The sequence below is a fragment of the Grampus griseus genome (genome assembly GCF_964374135.1).
Source record: "Grampus griseus genome assembly, chromosome: 14".
Taxonomy (NCBI): Eukaryota; Metazoa; Chordata; class Mammalia; order Artiodactyla; family Delphinidae; genus Grampus; species Grampus griseus.
Window position 1 is genome coordinate 36,354,066 of NC_139008.1, and position 15,633 is coordinate 36,369,698.

General features: G+C 53.4%; 2 protein-coding genes across 2 annotated transcripts in view; one reads left to right on the plus strand and one right to left on the minus strand.

The window, feature by feature from the left end:
• Window positions 1–3,814: 3,814 nt before the first annotated feature.
• On the plus strand, window positions 3,815–5,187 carry LOC309832190 (uncharacterized protein C16orf90 homolog; the record flags this gene model as incomplete). The annotated part of the gene is given in 6 exon segments (XM_082669832.1): window positions 3,815–3,860; window positions 4,298–4,377; window positions 4,379–4,614; window positions 4,616–4,635; window positions 5,029–5,114; window positions 5,116–5,187. Coding segments are annotated over 6 exon segments (540 nt in total).
• A 4,192-nt stretch (window positions 5,188–9,379) lies between these two features.
• NAA60 (N-alpha-acetyltransferase 60, NatF catalytic subunit) overlaps window positions 9,380–15,633 on the minus strand; it is a 38,622-nt gene continuing 32,368 nt past the window's right edge. The window contains exons 3-7 of the mRNA XM_082669720.1: window positions 15,453–15,568; window positions 13,428–13,557; window positions 12,255–12,351; window positions 10,764–10,999; window positions 9,380–9,665 (exon numbers count right to left, since the gene is read on the minus strand). Of these exons, the coding sequence (XP_082525846.1) occupies window positions 9,510–9,665; window positions 10,764–10,999; window positions 12,255–12,351; window positions 13,428–13,557; window positions 15,453–15,562 (729 nt within the window). The 5' untranslated portion in view covers window positions 15,563–15,568 and the 3' untranslated portion in view covers window positions 9,380–9,509. The remainder of the gene's footprint in view (window positions 9,666–10,763; window positions 11,000–12,254; window positions 12,352–13,427; window positions 13,558–15,452; window positions 15,569–15,633) is intronic.

Genomic DNA, 15,633 nt, shown 5'->3' on the forward strand with positions numbered 1-15,633 from the left:
ACGTGGGCTTTAGTAGTTGTGGCTTGCGGGCTCTAGGGCGCAGGCTCAGAAGTTGTGGCACACAGGCTTAGCAGCTCCGCAGCATGTGGGATCTTCCCAGACCAGGGCTCGAACCCGTGTCCCCTGCATTGGCAGGCAGATTCTTAACCACTGTGCCACCAGGGAAGCCCTTCAATGGACTTTTGATTTTAGAACAGTTTTAGACTTTCAAAGGAGTTTCAAAGATAGTACAGAGTTCCTGTATATTCCATCTCTCCCTCACCCCCGCCATTGTTAACATCTTACATTAGTATGGTGCATTTGCCTGATGAACCAATACTGATACATTATTATTAACTAAAGTTCAGATTTCCTCATTTCTAACCTACTGTCCTTTTCCTGTTCTATGATTTGATTCAGGACACAGCATTACATTTAGTCATCATGTCTTCTTAGGTTTCTCTAGACTGTGACAGTTCCTCAAACTTTCCTTGTTTTTGATGACCTTGATAGTTTTAAGTGGTGCTGGTCATTTACTTATTTTTATTGTGATAAAATATACATAACATAAAATTTGCCCTTATAAGTGTACAATTCGGTAGCATTAAATACATTTGAAATGTTCAACCACCATCTCTATTTAGTTCCAAAATATTTTAATCACCCCCAAAAGAAATGTCACACCAACTAAGCAGCCTCTCCCCATTTCTCCTTCCCCATAACCCCTGGTAATCACTAACCTGCTTTCTGTCACTTTGGATTTATTCATTCTGCATATTTCATATAAATAGAATCATAAAATATATGGCATTTTGCATCTGGCTTCTACCACTGAGCATTATGTTTCTGAGGTTCATCCATGTTGCCCTGTGTATCAGTACTTCATTATTTTTACAGCTGAATAATATTTCCCTGTATGGACAGACTACAATTTGTTTATCCATCCATTAGCTGATGGACTTCTGGGTTGTTTCTACTCTTTGGTTACTATAAATAATGCTGTTATAAATATTTGTGTACAAGTATTTATTTAAATACCCGTTTTCAACTTTTTTTTTTTCTTTTTTTTTGCGGTACGCGGGCCTCTCACTGTTGTGGCCTCTCCCATTGCGGAGCACAGGCTCCAGACACGCAGGCTCAGCGGCCATGGCTCACGGGCCTAGCCGCTCCATGGCATGTGGGATCTTCCTGGACCGGGGCACGAACCTGCGTACCCTGCATCGGCAGGCAGACTCTCAACCACTGCGCCACCAGGGAAGCCCTGTTTTCAACTCTTTTGGGTATATACCTAGGAGTGAAATTGCTAGGTCATATGGTAGTTCTATGTTTAACTTGTTGAGGAACTGCCAAGCTGTTCTCCCTAGTGGCTGCACCACCTTCCATTCCCACCAGCAGTATAAGCAGGTTTCAATTTCTCTACATCCTCATTAACACTTATCTTCTGGGGGGTTGTTTGGTTGGTTTTTTAAATTATAGCCAGCCTCATGTGTGAGAAGTAGTGTCTCACTGTGGTTTACTTTTTATAATTTTTAAAAATATTTATTTTTGGCTGCATTGGGTCTTCGTTGCTACACACAGGCTTTCTCTAGTTGTGGCGAGTGGGGGCTGCTCTTTGTTGTAGTGCATGGGCCCCTCATTACAGCGGCTTATCTTTGTCACGCAGCACAGGCTCTAGGCGGGTGGGCCTCAGTAGTTGTTGTACTTGGGCTCAGCAGTTGTGGTTCGTGGGCTCCAGAGTGCAGGCTCAGTAGTTGTGGCACACAGGCCTAGTTGCTCCACGGCATGTGGGATCCTCCTGGACGAGGGCTCGAACCTGTGTCCCCTGCATTGGCAGGCAGATTCTTAACCACTGCGCCACCAGGGAAGTCCCTCACTGTGGTTTAAATTTGCATTTCTCTAATGACTAAATACGTTGAACATGTTTTCATGTGCTTGTTGACTCTTTGTATATCTTCTCTGGGGAAATATCTATTCAAGTTCTTCACCCATTTTTAAATTGGGTTGTTTGTCTTTTTGTTGTTGACTTGTAAGAGCTCTTTATGTGTTCTAGATACTACACTCTAATCAGATATATGATTTGCAAATGTTTTCTCTCATTCTGTAGGCTGTCTTTTCACTTCTTGACATTGTCTTTTTTTTTTTTTTTTGCGGTACGCGGGCCTCCCACTGTTGTGGCCTCTCCCGTTGCGGAGCAACAGGCTCCGGACGCGCAGGCTCAGCGGCCATAGCTCACGGGCCCAGCCGCTCCGCGGCATGTGGGATCTTCCCGGACCGGGGCACGAACCCTGTCCCCTGCATCGGCAGGCGGACTCTCAACCACTGCGCCACCAGGGAAGCCCTTGACATTGTCTTTTGCAACACAGAAGTTTTCAACTTTTATGAAGTCCAATTTACCTATTTTTTCTTTTGTTGCTTGTGCTTTTGTTGTCATATCTAAGAATCCATTACCAAATCCATGGTGATGAGGATTTCTTCAAAGAGTTTTCTTTGAGTTAATTTTTGTATATGGTGTGAGGTAGGGGTCCAGCTTCATTCTTCATTTGTATCTTTTGAACATCTAGTTGTCCCAGCACCATTTGTTGAAGAGACTATTATTTTCCCTATGGAATAGTCTTGGCGATCTGTTGAAAATAAATTGTCCAGAGATGTATGAAATTATTCTGGGCTCTCTATTCTATTCCATTAGTCTGGATGTCTAGCCTTATACCAGTTCCACAGTTATGGTTACTGTAGCATTCTTTGCAATAAGTTTTGAAATCGGAAATCTTGAGTCTTCAAACTTTTTAAGATTGTTTTTGGCTTTTGGGCTCCCTTGTAATTCCACATGAATTTTAGGATCAGTTTTCCTGTTTCTGCCTACAAGGCCATTGAGATTTTGATAAGAATTGCATTGAATCTATAGATCACTTTGGGAAGGACTGTTGTCTTAACAATATTAAGTCTTCAAACCATGAACAGGATCTTTTTCCATTTATTTAAGGTTTTTTTTCCCAGCAATGTTTTCTAGTTTTCAGTGTTGTCTTGTACCTCCATGGTTAATTTTATTCCTGTTTTATTTTTTTTGCTCTTTGCTACTGTATAGAAATACAGTTAATTTTGCATGTTGATCTTGTATCCTGAGACTTTGCTGAATCTTATTAGTTCTGATAGTTTGATTAGCTCAAATAGTTTTTTTTAGTGTGAATTAATTTTTTTCTCTGTATAAGATCATGCCATCTGTGAATAGAGAATTGAAGGTTTAACTTTTTAAGAAACTGTTTCCCAAATTGGTGGTACCATTTTACATTCCCCCAGCAACATATGAGAGTTCCAGTTCCTCCAAATCCCTCCTTACACTTGGTATGATCCCACAGTACCCCATCATCTACTTATGGGAAAAGTAGATTTTTCCACAGAAAAATTAAGGGACCTATCCAGTCACCCAATACCACCTTCTCAGCATGCTCAAAGCACTGACCCAGATCTCACCAAGTCTGCATCCCTAAACCTTCATTTTCCATCCATGGATTAGGAAACTGATATCCCAAGCAGTCACCCCTGGGAGTGATTCCTCAGCCTGCAAGAGCTGAATGTTTGGCAGGCCTGTCCCAAGCCAGAGCGACCAGGGACCTCCCCTAAGGTTCTTCCCCCTTCCCTTGTCCTCCTCCCACCCTGCCCCTGACCTTGAGGATCATCCTCTCCCAAACTCAGGGATCTGGGAAACCGGAAGTCTTCCCTGTGACATCACAGAGCTGGTTGCCAAGGGAGACCTGCAGATCCATCCCCTAGGCAGGGGAGAGCACAGTCCTGCTGCACAGGAGACCCGGCTGCCCCTCCTCCACCTGGCTGGCCCTCCATGGAAGCCTTGGTCTGTGCATTCTCTCAGCTGCACATAAGAGAAGGTGCCAGGCTGTGGGGAGGAGTGGCAGGAGAGATGCCCTCCTGTCCTGACCTGGGCCCAAAGCCACCAGGGTGGCCTCAGGGACATGCAAGCTTGGGAGAGGGGAATGGCCACCAGTCCAGGCCATGTGACCCTGGGCACCGGAATGCTCTCTCTAGGGTAGGGGGCAAAAAGGGTGACAGAAAGAGCCTGCAGTCCTGAGAGAGATCTTGGTGCCAAGACTCAGGCTTCTCAGCCCTCCCTGTTGGTTAGGAGGGAGAAGGAGTGCTTTGTTGGGTGAGGGAGGTGGGAGACAGGGGGCGGAGCCCATCTGACAGACAGGTAAGCTGAGGCTCCGCAGGCCAGGGGTGGAGCCCATCACATAAGCATGTGACTACACTGTCCCCTCACGGCCGCTGTGGCCCACCAGCCACCAATCTCCTGCTCTCCCCTCCACAGATGCAGTGAGCTGGGCCCGAGGACGCACCAGTCACCCCAACATGCCACCCAATATCTATGTGGGGGGGGCTGGGGGCCTAGCAGCAGCAGTGCCCCAGTGCCCAGGGAAGCAAGCCCAAGAACCTGCACCACCTCCGGGGCCTGGCTCTCTACCTGCTAGGCCACATGCATTCTGCCGGGCAGTGTGAAAGCCATTGGCTGAGCCAGCTCATGGCCGGGGGCTGCCTCCCACAACCCGAGGGCACAGTCTGGCCCCTGGACTTACCACAGGGGGCTCTGGGACCAGGTAACAGTCACCACTCAGCCCTTCTGGAAGCTCAACAGCCTGGGAAATACAGGTGAGCACCTGTCCAGGTGATGCAGGGCTGAGGACAGGAAGGGAAGACCCCAGGCAGGGTTGGGCTGGGCACTCAGATGGACCCAGGTGACCTCTCTCCACTCCCAATCCTCCTGGGTACCTGTCCCAGCTCTACATTTGATGAGGGACCTTGGACTGCTCTCCCCCGCTGGCCAGGTCTGTTTCCCCACTTGTAAAATGAGGGGTTCGTGTTAGAGAAGGGTCCTTTCAGTTTGAAATGTGTTTCCCTCTTCCTCCTCCCCTCCCAGGTTTTAAGGAGAACTGCCCCCTCCCCTCTGGTTTTGAAGGATGCCAGGTTCACGAGGGTCATAGGAAGGGCTGGAAGCCTCCCCCAGGTCCCTCCAAGTGACTCCTCTACCCCCGCTTTCCTCAGCTTCCAGTTCCAGCATGGACCCAGCCAAAGGTGCCCCCTCCCAGCCCGGTGCCCCTGAAGGCTTGGGGCTCAGGCCTAAGAGATCCTGAGTGGGCCTCAGAGGAATCCACATGTCCCCTGAGCAAGAGAACTCACTCTGGGGCTCTGGAGAGGCCATAGGGATCCAAGTGCCAGGGCTGGTTCTCCCAGCTCAGGACAGGAGGGGAAAGGATGGCCCAGGAGGAGGACACAGGTCCAGGCGGAAGGGCTCAGCCCCCACCAGTAGCATCCCCACACCGAGATGCCTGGGCAGCTGCCCAGCACCAGACCCTAGGCCAGCCTTGGGAAAACTCGAGGGTAGAAGGATGAGGAGGTCCTGCGGGAGGGACAGAAAGAAGCCTGGGCGTACCCTTGCAGCCTGCTCCAACTCAAGTCGGCCACTTGTACCTGGGAGGCTGGGCGGAGTGGAGAGTTGGGCTCCCGAGAGGCCGGGGAGCCTACAGGTCTAATCTCAATAAAAGCCAAGGCCTGCACCTTCTGTCCCTGGGTCTGTCTGTCATCAGGCCAATTCAGCCACAGAAATGGTCCCTCGGCACCTGTGTTCTGAGAGCAGAGTTCCATGTCGATCCTGGGGGAATCCGAGGTGCTCCCACCCTTAGTTGAGGAGGGAGCCGTCCTCCTCTGGGTGGGACTCTGGGCTGGCTTCCTGGGTGGGCAGGGTCTCAGCAGGCCTAAGAGCAGGGCTTGGTGTTCTGGGTGGAGAGGGCAGAGGACAGAGAAAGTTAGGCCAAGTTTAGGGAGGGTGTCGGGAGGAGAGCAAGTTCCCAACCTGGGCAGAGACATTGGCTCTGACCCCATGCCGCCCCTCATTGAGGCCTTGGTTGAGTTCACTCTCCCTGGGGACCCCTGGCTGCCCTGACCCTCCAGGCAGAATGGGCACAGCCCTTCTCCCAGCTGGGCTAGACTCCCGGCACCCAGGCATGGGCTCCTCTGTATCAGGAGGTCTTAACCTCAGCCCTGTTGACATTTGGGGCTATGCCATTCTTTGTTTTGAGGGCTGTTCTGTGAGTTGCAGGATGTTTAGCAGCGACCCTGGCCTCCACTCACTAGATTCCAGTAGTGCCCTCTGCCCAGTGTGGCAACGAAAAACATCTCTGGAGAGTCTGAGGTCCCCTGGGGGGCAGAATCTCTTGGGCTGAGACCCCCTGCTCTACATCACTGGGCCTCAGCCTGTGGGGACAGATGGGAGAACCTGGGTTTGCCTCAGTGACCCTCACCATTTGGCTGATTTCCTGTCCTGGCAGCCTGGGTCAGGCAAGGGCTGACCTACTCGTCTCACAGGCTTCTGTCAGACCATACATGATGGTGTCAAGGGCATTCTGGACAGCAGGACAGCTGGGCTCCTTCCAGACATGGGGGAAAGCTCCCTCAGGTCCCTGCCCTTCCCCTGTACCCTGGTACAGCAGATTCTGGAGACCTTGGTCCCTGGGTGCTCTTCAGGTTGTTGTACGTGTGCATGCGGCCCTGGGTGGTGGCAGCTCCTAGTCCGGGCCACCAGCCTCAGGCCCTGTCCCATAGGAAGGGCCATCAGGGGGAGGCCCAGCCCTCAGGGAGCAGCGCACCCACGCTTTGGAGGGGTCCACACCTGGGCTGGGGTCTCAAGCCCACCGTTCACAGCTGTGTGGCTCTTGAGCAACTCCCAGCCCCTCAACCAGTCATTTGTCTAAGAGGGTGACAGGCACGACCTCCTGCCCCCAGGGTGGCCAGAGGCTCCAAGAAGTTGGTAGAAGGACCTGGTCCCCCTCTTGGCCCAGCCAGGGGCTGGGACCTGCTGCACCCCCCCGCCCCCTGACTAAGGCTCCTGCGGTGGGGTGCCCTGGGCAGGGCCCCTGCCTGACCACTGCACTTTCACCAGCTCTAGAACCTCTTTCAGGGCTGTATTCCTTGGCAGGGCAAGGTACAATTATGATCGTAAAAAACAATCGCCCTTTGAGCTGGAAGCCATCCTTGGGACTTGCCAGGGGACAAGCAGCTCCTGGGCCGCCCTCAGCCACGGGGCAGGTCCACAGGTGCAGGTCCACAGGCGCAGGGCCTGCAAAGACAGGATGTGACCAATTAAAGTCTATTTATTTGTTTGTAGTAAGACAAAACATTATAATCTGTTCAACACTGGGCTGGACACTGCAGTGATAAGGAGGTGGGGGAGGGAAGGGCAGGGCAAAGCCTCTGAGCTCAATTACGAATGTACAAAGTAGAACCTTCTGGAAGACTCTTCCCTTACCCTGAGGGGCAGAAATAAAAATCACATGATCATCGTTGATTCAGATTAGAGAGGACACCCAGCTGGGCCTCAGCATGAAACCAATGTCAGCATGGAGGTGGGGAGTGGGGGGAGATGGAGTGCCCTTCCTGCCCAGGATCCACTGGTGAGGCCGCAGGAGCCCTGGGCCAGGAAGTTCTGAGGGAGGGAAGGACACGGTCACGGAGCCCCCACCTAGGGTTTCCCGTCTCCTGCTCTCGTCCGGCGTGAGACTCTGTGCCATCCCCTCTGCTCCGGAGGGGCAGGCCAGGCAGCAAGCAGCTCTAGGGGCCCTGGCAGAAGGGGTGCCAGGAGCATGTGCCGTCCACGCGCACACTTCCAGGCACTGTCTCTGCCCCAGAGGTGGAGGGACCACAAGGCACGTACTGTCCCCAGCCCCAAAGGCCGGGTCTCACTTGGTCATTGCGGTGCTCAGCTTTGTCCTGTCTGCACCTGGCCAGGCCTCAGAGCTGCTGCTCATGGGGCTGGGGGGTTGCGGGGAGAGGACCCCCAGGCCCTCAGTGGTGCCTGTCCTCAGCCCGGCTCCCTGCGGCAGCTCAGCTGAATGGCACAGCCACCATCTGACAGGTGGTTCCAATCGCTCGGGACAGAATGAAGCAGCCCATGAGAAGAGGCCGCGGGAGGACTCAGCCTCCTAGTGGGGAATGTGGGCAGCTGTCTCGTTATCCGCCCGCACATGTGGGGAGCGAAGCCACAGAGCTCAGTGTGTGGGTGAGAAGCCTCCCCAGCTGTGCCCAGCAAGTGTCAGCCCTGGGTGGAGAGACCGGAGCTGCTCCCCGCCCCTCCGGGCTTCTGGGTGCTGGTTCTGGACCAGGGGCTGGGCTTCCCGTTATTTTGACCCCTCATTGTTCAGAGGCTCCTGTGTCTTTAGGGTCAAGTCTGTCCGTAACACTTGGGTTCCTCCCTCCCAGAAGTTTATTCCGACTTTGCAGGAAGGATCTGGAAGGATCACACAGCAGAGGGGAAGAGGCCGGTGAGGGGCATGGGGAAGGAAGCCCTTTCCCATGCCCTTGCTCCCAGGACAGCAGAAGAAACAGACCACAGTGAACGCTGCCACCCCTAGGTGCCTGTGGGGCTGGAGCACGTGCGGGGGCCCGGCCAGGGCTCAGCAGAAGTGAAGGTTTCCAGATTGGGAAGGAGGGCTGGAGGAGCCTGTGGGATAGACAAGAGGGGAGCAGGGGTGAAGGCTTCAGCAGAAACGCTCTGCTTCCCTCCCCTCCCCAGGGTCCCGGCCTAGGAGCCCAAAGCTGGGTCCCTGGCGCTCCTGAAGTGTGAGCCCTCCTCCACGTCCAGAGTCCCTTCCAGTGACCACTGGCTCTCCTCGGTCCCAGCACAAACCACAGTACCGACGGGGGTGCCAGCCCAGGAGGCCACGGAGCCCTGCTGCCTGGGCTTGGCCCACATCACAATCCGCTCTGGGCCGTGTCCATGCACAAGGGGTAGACCTTGGAGTCCCCATGACGCCTTCCAGCTCTGCCATTCCCTGAGGTCTGGAAGACCAGCTCCCCACGGTGCTCAGAAGCGGCCGTGTCTAAGGAGAGCTCTCATCTAGGTGCCCACCACAGGGCAAGGCCGCTGCTGTTAAAGCTGCCATCTACAGTGAAGCACCACCAGGGACACAGCGGCACTGATAACCCCTGGGAAGGGGAAGCTGAGTGTCTGGGGACAGGAGTAGAAGGGGCTTGATCTTTTGGTAACTTTTCAATTTTTGAACCATGTGAATGCATTATTTTTTAAAAAGTAGTTCAGTAGTTCAGGTAGTTCAGGCCAAGCTCTGGCCAGGTCAAGAGCTCTGCTTTCCCTCCTGAAGTTTCTGAGAGACGTTCGGGAACTATCTCGGCCCCTGGCCATGCTTCCCAGCACCCTGAGCAGCAGATGCCCATCCAGGGCCTCCTGTTTTCATTGCTGAAAGCACCGCCTCCATTTCCCCAACCATCAGCCCACTGGGCTCTGCTCCCCTTTCTGCACCCCCTGCTCTGGTGTACCTGGGGGAGACCGGGCACGCCCCTTGACTCTCTTCTCCCGAGCCCACGTAGCACCGGGCCTGCAGGTGGGGCAGGCCGACGGGCCCGGCAGGTGCCCACCGGCTCCTCTGCAGAGGACAGCAGAAGTCAGATGGCCGGGAAGGTGGTTTCCACAGGGTGCCGAGGGGTGGGGCCTGGCAGAGACTGCCCGGCTGGCGTCACATGGTCCGGCTGTACTCGATGCCGCCCTTGGTGGAGATGCTTGACCATGGCAGGAAGCTGCAGAGCAGGTTGTGGGCCTGGCGGTAGATCCTGTGCGGGATGGAACAGGGGCTCAGGTTTGCTAGCGCAGAGCCCAGGTGCTGGATGTAGTCCGTGCAGCTCTGTTAAGGAAGATTCCGACTTGCCTGCCCAACTGCCCCAGGGCGGCACTGTCAGCACGGTGACCATGGGGGCCGCATGCAGACAGCACGCCACTCTTGCAGGAGGCCAAGAGCCTGCTCAGCCTCTGCAGGGCTGGAAAGCCTCATCAGATGGAGGGGGCTCTGCTGCACAAAATAATGCAGGGCACAGCCTGGGTACAAGGGACCTTCTGGGTGAGGCCCCAGGCACCTGGACACCCAGACTAAGGCTGGACAGGACTGGGTGCTGGGGGAGGGGTCTGGAAGAGCAAGTGTTCCTAGTTCTCCCCTACGCTCAGTCCTCAGACTGGCAGGGCCCTGTCCCTGTGATGAGGAGGGGTCAGCAGTCCTGACCCCGTGGACACCCACAGAGACCCATCTTCACAGGAGCTAGGCCTGCAGGCTTTTGGGCCGCCCTTGTCTTTCTTGTTTATTTCCCTGTGAAATGGATAAATCCTGGACTCATTAATTTAACTTCTCTCTCTCACATACACACAGTATTTTGGGGTTCACACCCTATGACTATCAGGAAGTCTCCTGGCCTCCACCGAACCTGTCAAGGGCCAGAGAGAGTTAAAGAGGAGGGAGCAGGGCAGGGACACACCTCTGGGTCACGCACCCAGCAAAGAAGGTTTGAACCCAAGTGTTTAAAAACAGCAAACAGTTCGTTTCACCTCACTTGCTTGTCTTCTCCCCCACCAGCACACAGCCCCATGAGAGCCGGGGCTTCTGGCTGTTTCGTTCACTGTTGTATCCCCCACGCACCTGGGGGAACAGGAGGCTCTCATTCGATACTTGATGGATGGATGGATCTTAGTCCAGGAGGCTGAACACCCTCCCCTCACACCAGTCTAACGTCCAGCGAGCGCCGAGTGCCAGAGCTGGCCTGCTTTCCCAATGTCCACACCCAGGCTGTCATTTCCCAAGATGTGCCGGCCAGACCTGCCCACAACAATATCTGGTCCCATGAGCTTGGCCTTGTGGATGCCACGTGAAGGCAACCACAGCTCCAGCTGGCACACGGGCCCTGCTAGGAAGCCACAATACCTCACCCCCGAAAGAGAAAGGATATAGGATGGTCCAGGGAGGGTGGCCACCGTTGATGTAGAGGACATAGGTGAAGCCATCTTTGAGGACCCCTCGGATGGAATAGTAATAGGGGAGATAGTGATGCTGCTTGAAGTCTCTGTTTTCGTAGAAGTTTATAGCCGTATTGTTGGTAGTGAGGACGTGCAGGTAGATGGCTTTGCAGTGGTCCTGGGCGGTGGTTGATATGTGATCTTTTAAACTCTCAAGTAATAGGGAACCTGCGGAGGAAGAGGTGCAGGGCAAGTGGGAAGGAAGCGTGAGGCAGACAAGGAAGTCATCTTTGCAGAGGTCTCTACAGATCTCTCTGCTTTTGGACTGAAGACCGACCTCCCATAACCAACCACTATGGAAGTCCCTAACATCTCATGGCTCGATGGGGCTTGTCATCTGAGGCCCTGAGGCATCTGGAACCGCGGATGCCAGCCTGCTAGTTCCCTCCCAGGGGCTGAACCCACAACAGAGACTCACTGATCTTTTTAGACAATGAAATGTAAACCTGAGCCCAGGAAAATGTGGAACAGACACAAATGAAGACTCTGCCACTCACTGGCTGTGTGGCTGAGTGGGATGGGAATTTGGAGTCATGCGGGCAGCCCGGCACCCCAGGTGTGGCGGGCACCCGATAAATGGTGGCTAGCACTATTTTTCAATTATGTTTTCTACTCTTAATCAAGAATACCTTGGGTCTCTGTCACACAGAGTGAAGTAAGTCAGAAAGAGAAAAAAGAATACCGTATATGCTAAAGCACATATATGGAATCTAGAAAAACGGTACTGATGAACCTAGTGGCAGGGCAGGAATAAAGACACAGACGTAGAGAATGGACTTGAGGACACAGCGGGGAAGGGGAAGCTGGGACGAAGTGAGAGAGTAGCACTGACATATATACACTACCAAATGTAAAATGGACGGCTAGTGGGAAGCTGCTGCATAGCACAGGGAGATCAGCTCGATGCTTTGTGACCACCTAGAGGGGTGGGATAGGGAGGACAGGAGGGAGACCAAGAAGGAGCGGATATGGGGATATATGCATACTTACAGCTGATTCACTTTGTTGTATGATAGAAATTAACACAACATTGTAAAGCAATCATACTCCAATAAAGATATTAAAAATATATATATCTTGGGATCAGACATAAGCTGTGTGTGTGGTGAGAGGCACGATAAGGGGTGCCCATTCCCAAATGAGGACATTCGGGAGCGGTTATTTATCTGATCTTGTCAGATTTGGGAAGGAAGCCACGGCAGAAAGACCTGGTGTTGTATGGAAAGAGGACAGGCTGAAGGCCAAGGGAGTGGGTGGGGCCATGGGTCTTGTTGGAAGGGGAGAAGGATGAAGGTCTGGCCCCAGACAGAGGGACAGGGACGGAGGAAGAGACTGAGGGGTATTTATGAGAGACAATCGTCAGAACGGGGCGGGGGGGGCGGGCGAGTTGGTGGTGGTGGTTTATGAGCTCTGCCACTCTTACCTATGCCGTGCTTTCTGAATTCCTTCACTACTCCCAGGCTTAGGATGTACGCAACCTGCGTGTCAACAGAGAAGCTGGAGGCTAGAATATCTCCATCCTAAAGAGAAAGTCAGAAACAGTCGCGTCAGCAGTGGAGGCCCCGGTCCCACTGTAGGACACAGCTCACTTGCCAACATCCCAGCCATGACACCTGGGGGGACACTGGGGCAGAGGGAACAGAACAGAAGACAATAGAGGGTCACCTCCACCCCCATGGAAACAAGAGGGTGTGGGCCCTTCTGCGAGAAACTGCAGATGTAAGAGCACACAAAAAAATCGCTTCTCTTGGGGTGGGTGGTAGACCAGACAAGGAGGGTCAGGGATGCCAGACGAGTGAAGTCATAGCGGGAAGAAGGAACCGCTCAGCGGGCCCTCAGCACGTGACAGTCCACCCGCCAAGAGACAAGACAGCCCAAAAGAGTGTGAATGTTTTAACTAGGGATCCTACACAGCCCCAGGTGATCTCACAGTAAAGGGGGAGGCGGGGGGTAGGGTGGACAGTGGTTCCCTCCACCACTCTCCGCTGCCGGGGCCAGGCCAAGTGACACACCGCCCCACGTGGGTCTCTTGGTTCCGGAGATGCAATTTTGGACCGGGAGTGTCATGAATCCGACCAGCACACGGTTCTTATTTCTTCTACCTCACAAAGAACTAGAAGGATCTGCCATGTGTATGGTTTTCTCTACCCAATGAAAAGGACACTTGGCGACTTGGTCTTTGTGTACCGTCCACTGCTCACTGAGTGGCTCCCACGTGCTGGGAGTGGGTCGGCTCCCCAATCCCCGCCCCACCCTCCACACCACAGTTAGCCTGGACACAGGTGGGCTTGTCATCGGTCTCAGGGAGGTAAGCATCCTTCCTGCTCTTGTGACTCGAAGCCCGCAGAAAGGCCAGTGTACCGTTTACCCGCCTCCCTACTTCAAAACGGCTGTCATTGTGAAGCCTGTGGTCGTGTTACTTAATGCATATACGACTGTGTCACGAACACACAGAAAGAAACCAACCAGGTACGAATCTCACACGCTGTCTGGGCTCCCAAGAGAAAGGGCCAGAGCAGGCAGCGTGACTGTGTCACAAGGCCCCACAGTCCTGTCCAGAGGCACCGACTGCCAAGTCATTGCCGCATACACTCACCTCCTTGTGTATCTTGGTCCTACTTTTTATTTCAGCTACGATCATTCCCACGATGGCGCCCCTGTAGGTTGCGGCAAGGGAAAAGAACTTCTTGTTGGAGGTGATATCACGATACCATGAGTCTGGGTACCTGAAGAGGAGACAAACTCAGATGAACTGGCCAGGTCAAGTCCAACCCCCGTCGTGCTTCAGAGAGTTGAACCACAGGGGACCCTAGGCTGCTCTGTCCACCACTCAGGGTTGACGAGGGGTCTGCCCATCGCTCAGTCTCCACCGAAGTGTATCACTCTCAGAGTATCATCTTCTGAAAGCAGTTATCTGTCCAGACAGGACTGGAAATTTGATAGGAAAACGATCTTACAAGACACAGAGACAAGAGGGGAAAAGCTCTGATGATGCTGTCCCCTCGAGAGCAGTGCCTGGGGGGTCAGGTGGATGAGTTAAGATTGATGACCCCCGCAGCCCGTGGACACTTGGGTGATTTCCAAGAATTCTGTGAGACTTTTTCAAGACTGGGGGAAGTGGTGTGGGGAGAGCCAGGTTTGCTGCAGAGTGGCATTTGAGTTTCAGGGACTGGGCCTCAAGGGCAAGGTGTATCCAGGGTCACTGGGGCTGCTCACCAAGTGCCGTCCGAGGGGAGCAGGGAAAAGAACAGTGATGCAGTGATGAAAAGGCAGACTCAGCCACAGCCAAGAAGGCTCGGTCAGGAGGGTGTCTGGGTTTGTTTCCTAACGGACACAGCGGGTTAGCCCAGGATGCCTTTCATTAGACCAAGAGCTGGAGGAGGGTCTCAGACCCTCCTGGCGACACAGAGAGGTGCTCTACTCGGGTCTGCACTGTAGAGGCCACCACCCGCCCACTGGAAGGTTCCATAGAACCTGAGCATCACCCAGGCTCCTCTCCTGGTCCTCATCACACTCCCGCCTTCTAACCGCAGCAGTGCCGGGTGGCGCGGCAGGCAGGAGGGGAGCTGCCACCACATGGTCTGATGGGACTGAAGTTCTCTCCCTCATCTTTGGAACCTGAGGCCTCAGGCCCAGGAAGCTGCAAGGAGAGGCAAGCAGGTCGGACTACTCAGAGGCACAGAGGCTCTGGCTGGTGAGGCTCTACCTGCCCCAGGTCACCCTCAGCGGGGTCTAACCTCGGACTTACTGGATTACTTTCCAGCGGTGGGACTGCTGGGATGACATTTATTTTCTAACCTATGAAGCCACCGCTAGCCCGTGGCCCCAGAAGGTGACAATTCACATTCCCATCAGGGACGTAAGGGAATCCCTCCCCTCCTGCCGGCAGCAGGTTAAACACATCTGAGGCTAAGGCTCACGGAAATGTGATGATTGGCAGGATCTTGTTTATTTTTAATTTTTAAAAGTTTGCACTATTTTTCTCACTACAAGCTCTATGTGCATATTACAGAAAAATGTAGGAAGTACAGACAAGCAAAACCAGACAAACTTGTGGATGTTAATCATCCACCCACACGAACTACCGAACACATTTGCTACGAGGTACATATCCTCCTCAGCTTTTATCTTGTATGTGTTCTTAAACAAAAGGGGGATTGTGGTACATACTGCTTTCTAGTCTGCTTTTTCCACTTAATATCTCATAAAAAAACTCTCCTAGTCAACATATATACCTCTAGGACAGGTTTTTTTTCCCCCGGCAGAATAACATTATACTTTTGCATACACATACCCCGATGTATGTAACCACTTCCTTTCTGTTAAGATACTTAAGTAGCTTCTCAATTTTCTGAATATTGTAAGTAGCACTGCATGGAACATCTTTGTAACTAAAGATTCTCAGTCAAGCCCTTTCGGGGATCTCTAGGAACATAATGAGGTGCAAAGAGCCTGGTGGTAGTCAGGGAGCAGGGCCCGGGGCCCCGACAGGCGAGGTCACTCTGGGCCACCACGGCACCTTCACAGCAAGCCTTTCAGCTTTGGCACCCGCAGCTCTGCGCACATCCCCCCCGCCATTCCCCATCCCCCAAGCCACAGCTGGGGACACTGCTCAACTTACTCGATGGGGAACCAGTCGCCGCACAGGTGCTTCACGGTGTCTATGTCATCGTGGCAGAGGAGACGCAGGCTGACCTCGCTGAGGGAGCTGGATGGCACCACCTCTGTCATTCACACCTGAAGGGAAGGAGGTGTCAGGAGGCAGCCGCACCCACGCTGCCACCTCCTCCTCCTCATATAAC